Source organism: Xiphias gladius, chromosome 24, assembly GCF_016859285.1.
Source record: "Xiphias gladius isolate SHS-SW01 ecotype Sanya breed wild chromosome 24, ASM1685928v1, whole genome shotgun sequence".
NCBI classification, from domain to species: domain Eukaryota; kingdom Metazoa; phylum Chordata; class Actinopteri; order Istiophoriformes; family Xiphiidae; genus Xiphias; species Xiphias gladius.
The window spans coordinates 4,049,539-4,058,178 of NC_053423.1; the positions used below are offsets into that span (position 1 = coordinate 4,049,539).

Genomic DNA, 8,640 nt, shown 5'->3' on the forward strand with positions numbered 1-8,640 from the left:
AAACATATTTTCACATGAAAAGACGGAACGGAATATATTGTGTGTAAAAAGAGAACTGTACAGTGGAGCGTGGCCGTGGCAGGAAATGGAGCCCCTTTCACCCACTTCAGAACCACGGACAGCAACCCCGCTTCCAAGCGCTTATCTGGCGCTTGTGTTTTCGAGACAACAACGGTGCAGAGCGTTACAGTCATAACAGACGGGGGCGAAATGCTGTTGCCTGTTTGGAAGCGTTACTCGTCAGTGAGCGGCTGACCTGTTACGGCTAAGTTGGCGCCTATACACAACCATGAAAACTTGAATTAACCTATGTTTTCCTGCGGCTAAAAATCCCTCTTAACCCCGAGCCTTCGACGACATGCGGCGGCCTCCCTCGCCACGGCAGCAGGTTTTTATATAGTTGTGTTGCCCCCGCGGCAGAGCACAAGGTAAACCTATCACATGATTGCTGCGGTCGCTGCGCGCTCCGCGTCTCCCCCTGAGCAGAAGGCAAGGCAGCAGCAGCAGCAGCAGCAGCAGAAGAAGAAGAAGAAGAAGCCGCCGGGGCTTCATGTAAACACGCCGCGTTCAGGGCTTTGTTTCACACACATACACACACTCACGCACACGCACGCACGCACACAGGTACGCACACACTCCGCCTGTGCTCCAATCTAGTCATGCCATGGATAGTTTGTGGCAATACCAGTTCAGGATCATTCTACTCGGGGACTCGACGGTGGGGAAGTCGTCGTTGCTGAAGCGCTTCACGGACGGTATTTACAGCGATGTGGCGGATCCGACGGTGGGGGTAGATTTTTATGCCCGCTCTCTTGATATCGAGCCCGGGGTGAAAATAAAGCTTCAGCTCTGGGACACGGCTGGCCAGGAACGATTCAGGTACGAACGAGGGGAGGGGGGTAAATAAAATCACTCTGAATCGAATATAACGATCACTCTTCACCGAGAGGATTTTTGTCGTTAATAATGGAGGGGCCTTGGTTCGCTTTCGTGCTTAAAAGTGAAACCCTTGAAACGAAAAGAAGGCCATTTCATCTGTCGTTGTGATGTAATGAAGTGAGTGCGGACTGTCGTTAGAAAAGGGTCAGGAGAAGATTAGGCCTCGCTATGATGCCCTGGCCCATAGAAAAGCAGTGAAAATCGAGTCCCACCAGTGCGTTCGTTCACGGACGACGGTCAGCCTCCTTCATATTTAGGCCCCAGTTGGATTCCCCGAGACGGAAGCCTGGAGTCTCCAGGGCAACACAAAGATAGCGGCTCTCCATCCAGATCTAGATTTTACGCATTCACCGGCCCTGTTGCTTGTTCTGTTTCATGTGCCCCTGCTGTCATGGATAATTTGCTTTAAAGCACTTCTGTCTGGAGAAGCACCTCCGCTCTCAGATCTGCTTTCTCTTTTGAAGCTCAAGCTTCTGAGGGTGTTTTCCTTCAGGCTTCACCGCACAAAAGTCTTTCACTTCTACCTGAACGGGTTCTGGCTATGACAAGTGTTTGTGAAATAAACCAGCGGTCTTTTTTTTTTTTTTTTACACCACTCTATGCACACATTAAGACGTGGTGTAGCCTGTAAATGTAAATATGTGTAAGCAAGTCCAAGACCCTTTGGGGGCCCCAAAAGATACTATGTTTACTGTCTGTTTTGAGGTGTGGTCATTTGATTAATTTCACTACTTGAATAAAATGTCTGTATTCATGCTCAGCAGGGCAACTGAAAGCCACTAAACATGAACTGCTAAATCACTGTATAATTGGAATGACGAAGACCTGAAGCCAGCTCCCGTGCTTTTATGTATTTTTGAGGCACTTTCTTGGAAAGGGGCACTATGTCGAATCCTAGTTGTAAAACATTTAATATTGCAGTTGATATTGTTTATGCTTGGTGCATATCCCTAAATACATCTGTGTTAACTCAAAACAGACACACATACCCCTCTGTAGTGGGGTATTCCAGTACAGGACGTGGTGGTTTTGGGGGCTCTGGGCAAAACAGAATGAAGCTGCTATTTGAAGTCTGAAGAGTGCACCGTACTTCATGGCTAGTTAAAGGCAACAGAATACGTACACAATTCCCAGAGAGTGGGTGGGGCAGGGGGTCAGTAGGGGCCTGCAGCTTATTTTTGACCTGTAGGTTAATTTGGCCCTGAACTTCCAACTCACAATGGGATGACAGTCTGTGATTGAATTTGCAATGTGAAAATGAAAGCAGCAGCAATTGTAAAAAAAAAAAATTAAAAAAAATTTGAGCGAGTTCCTTTGTGTGTGAGTATAAGGTGAATGCAGATCTTGTCAAAGCTGTAGACTCGAGACATAGACTTGAGTAACAAAAATGAGGACTTGAGACTTGACTTGGACTTCACTGCTGTGAGACTCGACATCCTCGAGACTTAAAGTAAAAACATTCAAGTCTCAAGTTCTGACTTGGCACAATCCCAGAACAATAGAAATAAATAGGACAAATGCAAATATTCAAGTGCTGTACCATTTATGCAGTCACCTTTCAGAGACCTGAAAACTTGAAGCTTGAGTCACAAGTTACTTATGAACACTTGTGACTTGACTAGGACTTTATCTTGACTGACTCAAGACTTGATGTGCGACCCAGTTACAAGACTTGACCAAGACTTGTCTTGACTGATTTGAGACTTGACATGGACCAGTCACGCCAAACTTCAGACTCAACTTTGAGTGGTGTAGATTGAACTGACTTGACTTGGGGTTTTCACAACTGACTTGAGGCTTGGCTTGGACTCGTCTCAAATGACTTGAGACTTGGACCACAGGTCATAAAAACAGCTATGGATCTTATAGTGGAGGATTTTGTCATGTTCATCAAAGTTGTCCAAGCTCTCTAGAAGGGCAAAGTCAAGATGACTATTTTTGTCAAAGAGGATTTTGCTTTAACTGACTAATGTGTCATCTGTCTACCCACCAGGTCCATCACAACATCATATTACCGTAACTCTGTGGGCGGGCTGCTGGTTTTTGATCTAACCAATCGCAAAACCTTTGACCATGTGAGGGAGTGGCACAAGGAGGTGAGTGAGCACATCCTGCCTCACCACATGGTCTACATCCTCATCGGCCACAAGAGCGACCTCAACAAGGACCGCAAGGTGACCCGAGACGAGGCGGAGCAGCTGGCGGCAGAGCTGGGCATCCGCTACGTGGAGACCTCGGCCAAGTGCAACAGCAATGTAGACCGGGCCTTTGAGCTGCTGACCAGAGACATCTACGAGCTGATGAAGATGGGGGAGATCGTTACCCGCGATGGATGGGATGGCGTGAAGAGCGGTCTCACTGCCAAGGTCCTCTACCCGGCCAGGCATGAAGAGGAACTAGCTAGTGTGGCTGCTGAAAAAGGCTGCCACTGCTGACTGTGAACTCTCTTTGTCCAAACACTGTCCTGTCCCACCAAGAGCTTGCCTCGTCTCACAGCCACCCAAAAGAAACAAGTCACTCAGGCTCAGCACCCTGTGATATCATCATCCATCACTTCTTCACCTTGTGCTTTGTGCCCTCTCTGTGTGTGGGACAACTGGGATTCTTTTTCACACAGGTGGCTAGTGAACATCCCGATGTGTATCTTAGAAGCAAGTTGTATCTCTAAATTCATACGGTGTAGCATGAGCCAAGCTGTTTTTGGCCTTGTTAGGTTCAAAAAACACAGAAAGTGTGCAGAGGTGATCGGTTCTTGGGACTGAGAGTGTAGCCAATACTCCTTTCATAGCACTGGCGATAATGTACTACTGAGGATACTGAGGGTAGCGATAAATCCATGGACTATGGCATACTGTGGTCTGGCATCACTCCCATTTCATACGGCACCATTTTGGGTTTGCAGTCAAACTTTGTGCGATGCTTTGCCCGCAGTCCTACGTGACTGTAGTATTGTAAAAAATAGTGAACTCTATAGAGATCAAAGCTAAAAGATCACTAAAAGCGATTTAATTGATAGTTTGAACAGACAGTGCACTCTACATCAAGTGTCACCATTTGAATCTCAATGTGCTCCTCCTGCTACTGTAAGATGTCTGTGCACTTGTGTCAAACTGACTTAAATCTTTGCTCATTCTGTGAAAACATGAGTAATGTTTTAGAAAAAAAAAAAAAGAGATTATTTGTAGTTAATGTGTATACATAAAGATAGGCCACTGTAATTAGGGTAGGTGATCCCATTTAGGTATTTGTATTACAGCATCAACGGGAGCAAGACATCAAATAGGTCAGAGAGTCGTCGCTCAGTCATCAGGCCTTTAACTATGTCATCAGCATTAGCGGAGATATGTTTCGATGACGAGCAAAAGGGAGTTTGAGTTTTAGCTTAGGCAAACAACAACTTCTTTTATTGAACGCTCATCCACAAAAATAATATTACATTCAGGCCTGAGGTGGTGATGAATGCCAACTCATTTATTCCACTAGCATAGATGTATGTGTTGCTGACCTTTTGTTGTGTTCCACATGTGTCAGAGAGTAGGAAATGTGGGTTTAAGTCTGGATCAAAGTCTGTCCTCCAAGTAGAACACCTGGGCAAGATTTGTCAAACCTGAGGATGCCACATTAAAATGGCACTGCAAAAGCTCATTGGAATAATTTGAAAATGTCTGGGGACTTAGCGGTCCAGCCAACCACGTGAAACCATGTTTGCTATGCTTGCCATGCTGATCCCTTGCCAAGACCCGGATTGGGTATTTGCAAGGGACCAGCACATGTCATTGCCCCTTTCACCCTGCCTGGCAGGGCCTTTAAAGAAAAATTCAACATTTTTCCGAGTTAGACGAGAAAAGTGATGTTTGTCTCATGTCTGTGCGCCAGGACGCAATTAGCCTAGCTTTGCCTCGAGTAGGGGGTGAACGCTAGCCTGGCTCTGTCCAGCTAGAAGAACAGCCAGCTGCAGTAACCTGTTTTTAAGTGACTTCTGAGTGAGATCGCCTTGTGTGGCTAAATTGTGCCTGTAAAGACATTAAAGCCTGTGCTCACTGACTATATCTGGCATCCCGCCCTTATCAGAGATGCTTGATAGAAGCGCCTAAACTGTTGTTCATCAAGAAATAGTTATAGCTATAGCATAACTATGCCTAAAACCATAAATATTCATTTTTATAGTTCTGTTTGGGGACAAACTTAAAAAAATGAGATACAGTGTGTAACTTAGCCTTAGAGGTGTTTTAGGTGCATTTTTTTTGTAGGCTAGCTGTTTCACCCCGCTTCCAGTCTTCATGCTAAGCTAGGCTAGTCGCTTCCTGGCTCCAGCTCTGTACTCAATGCACAGAAATGAGACTGGTTTCTATCTTCTCAGCTAACCCCTCAGAAAGAAAGCCGATGAGCGCATTTCCCACAGTGTCGAACTATTTCTTTAAAGGGCTTGTTCTTAATCATGGAAATCTGGCAGACGGGATCACTTACAGTACACCAGCTGACGTTCAAGGGAAGGATTTTCATCCACCGAAATACAAATCTCAAGTGTAAAGCTGCTGTTTAAGTTGATGACATTCTTTTGCCAACTAAATAATGTTGCCATACCGTTGACAAAAATCCAGATTTTACATGGGTAAGACTATTTCGGATTTCGTGACTTGTGACATTAATAACACCAGCAGTGATGGAGCCGGTGATGGTCAGCTGGCTGTTCTTAGCTGGGAGATGCATTAATGATGAATGCATGTGCACATTATTTTTACTGCACATGATAGGAGTAACTACCCTTAACGCGGAGGATCGCGTATGCTTTCAAGTCTCCAGAGTCTTTTGACTGTAAAGCCCATTAATCTGTTGTTTACGAGCCCGGAGCATACAATAGACTATGGTACACTTAGCCTGGGAACTCACCTCTCCTCCCACCGTTCAATCACCTTTCACCAGCATTTCATGAAAAAAAACCTGTTCACGTACACACTGTAACAAGCTAGAGATTATGCATTCTGCAGTTTTTACTTAGCATTCACGCCATCAAGCTTACATTTTTTTCTTTGAGTTGATAAATGCTGTATGGTTGAGCCAGTAAATATACTGTACAGTATGCGGTTGCAGCTCAGTATTTGGAAAGGAATGTATTCTACTACATAAGCACCAACCCTTTATTTTTTACTTTTCTGTACAGATTCAGACTGTATTCCTTCTGGTGAACCACCACATGTTATAGCCAGGTTTAAGTACAGCATACTATACATGTATACGGTATATGTTTTTTGTTTGTTTGACAATCAGAGGTTATCATTTCATGTCCATGCTGAAGGTGAGGACTTCATCACAGAGGTGCTATGCCTTGAAATCCAGATAAACATCCATGCAAAATCACCATTTGACACCCCGTCTGACTGTGTTGAATATGACAACTACCTTCCTCACTTTTGTCTCCCATGTAAACAGGGTTGAATTGTATGATATTGTTTGAGACTATGCTGTGTTTTGTTCAAGACTGTGCTGTTAGCAAACTTTCCTTCAATGAGCATGATTCCCATTCCCGAGCACTGCACTGACCTGTGTGAAGATGGCAGCCTCAGTGTTGAGAACACCGGTTAAACTGAAAGGGGAACGCTAGAAAGAAAAGAGGAAACTTTGCTATTTGAATGACTCATTGTATGGGAAGAAATGCGCTTATTTCTCATCAGCCAGTTGCAGACGCCTCTATAGCCACCAATGATAAACAGTTAAAAAATGTAGAATACATTTACAACTCCATTTGTAATCTTACAGACTGTACACAACAGTGACCATTGTGAGTAATGATGATGATGATGATGGTGGTGGCCATAACCAATGTTCAGTCCACATCCAGAGTCTCTCCTACCGAAATCTATAAAGCAGTCACTCAGCATTTTTGGAAACAGGCTTATTCCCTTTCTTTCTGAGAGTGAGAGGAGAAGACTGATACCACCAGCGGATCTCAGATTGATACCCATCTTCTGGTCTCACTCTCAGAAAGACAGCAAATAAGCTAAGCCAACGGAGAGGGCTTTTGTATCAGAAAATATCAGCAGCTGTTAGGCCTGCAGGACAGTACATAGCACAAAACTGTACAGCCTCTGAGCCCCATTGTCACACTTCACAGCTTTATGGAATAAATGTTATTTATTTTATATATTATGTATAAGGGATTCGCTTATTTGATGTGATTTTATTGATTGGTTAAAAAAATAAATAGATGTCCAATGAATAGTTTGGTCTGGCTGGTTTTTTTTTAACAAGGGTTGGGTGCCCTCTTGTGGCAGGTTGAAGGTGTTTCATCATGACCCAGATGGGTTATTTTTTGATTTATTTCTGGTGATCAAGGTAGATCAGATTCAGATTTGATCCAGCAGCTGAAAGTGAGATATTGCGACAATCAGGTCCATTGGGAAAAAATGGTTGATGGTCTGAATTAGCTGGGAGCTCTAATTTGGCTATGGATGTCATAGAAATTCAAAGTGTTTTATACGTGACAGTGTAGCCTATATCAAGACTCATTTCAGATTTCAGTGATAACATTTTAATATAACATCAGATTTTTGTTTCAGTATCTCTTTCTGTATTGTAACCACCACTGAGGAAACTGAGTTTTTGTCCTCAGTATAATTGTCTGGGAATTTGTAAGTTTTAACAACCCACAGAGGATTTTATATCAACAGCTACATAAACGTTACACATGGTCGACGTGAAGGCTTAATCCTGATGTGTTTTTTCATTAGACACTAGATTCAATTCAATTATAATAAAGTAACGTAGTATTGATGCTCACATAATTATATCCTGGCAAGGTGGGGACGGTTTTTAAACAGGATTTAGGGAGATTAAATGTATAGAAAATGAAAGTTAAAGAAATTGATATCTCAGATAATTCTCAGTTTTTTTTACTGGCCGGTCAAATATTTCTTCACTGGAGATTAAATGCATAACCTCGGTATTTCTAAAATCCTGACTATGGACCTGTATATTTTTATTTATTTGTTTATTTATTTTCTTTTGGATTACCTGTATCAGGCTGCGTGAGACAGAGAAGCTCAGTCTACACAAATCTTCTAGAAATTTTCTAGGTGCTCCTCGATTTCCCCACATTCCGTGAACGCAGCACTGGCTGGTAGAGCGCGCAGCAACTAATGAGAACTGATAAATATTAGGTTGCCCCGCCTTTTTTTACCCATCATGCTCTTCGACGGCCAAGTCCACACATCCTGCAGCTTTCGAACTTCGATAATGATCATTAATACGAACATATTTTAGTTTAATGTTGTGTTTTAACATTGTTATTATAAAATACACCAGAAAACACATATACGCAGAAGTAATGTGTCAGGTCATGTACCTCTGAGTGAGGGACATGTTACATGTGGTCATTCAATGGGGTGTTTAAATGCAACGTTAAAAAGGGCTTCTGCTGTGTTTGGCACTAGAGGGGTAACGATGGTTATTCCTCTTGCGGAATCGCCATCATGAGATTTCGGAAGCACAATTTTTAAACCAGGGGATGCTAGTGATCACTTGTCCTGGCGCCCCGTCTCACAATGTCAAAAAGTAAATGCGATGCAGAAGCCAACGGAGACTCCGGTACCGAGCAAACGTACATGATTGCTGCATCCCTTCTTTGCTCAATGCTTGGATGGGACCATGACCATCTCAATCACTCACCATGCTACTAAACAGACACACAACTAAAGGAGCGAT

At 43.4% G+C, this 8,640-nt stretch overlaps 1 protein-coding gene and 1 non-coding gene across 2 annotated transcripts; both read left to right on the plus strand.

The window, feature by feature from the left end:
• Positions 1-542: 542 nt before the first annotated feature.
• On the plus strand, positions 543-7,110 carry rab42a (RAB42, member RAS oncogene family a). Its single transcript, XM_040122372.1, has 2 exons — positions 543-879; positions 2,933-7,110. The coding sequence occupies exons 1-2, from the start codon at positions 665-667 to the stop codon at positions 3,372-3,374; spliced, it is 657 nt and encodes a 218-aa protein (XP_039978306.1). The 5' UTR covers positions 543-664; the 3' UTR covers positions 3,375-7,110.
• A 1,229-nt stretch (positions 7,111-8,339) lies between these two features.
• LOC120786983 lies at positions 8,340-8,473 on the plus strand. The gene has a single exon (XR_005706816.1). It is a non-coding gene; the product is annotated as a U11 spliceosomal RNA (small nuclear RNA).
• Positions 8,474-8,640: the final 167 nt, after the last annotated feature.

What these genes read in the sequence shown, in the direction of transcription:
- rab42a (XM_040122372.1), top strand. Translation starts at nt 665, where the DNA reads ATGGATAGTTTGTGGCAATACCAGTTCAGGATCATTCTACTCGGGGAC. An exon ending in GCTGGCCAGGAACGATTCAG is followed by an intron (nt 880 to 2,932) that starts GTACGAACGAGG and finishes TCTACCCACCAG; the next exon opens with GTCCATCACAACATCATATT.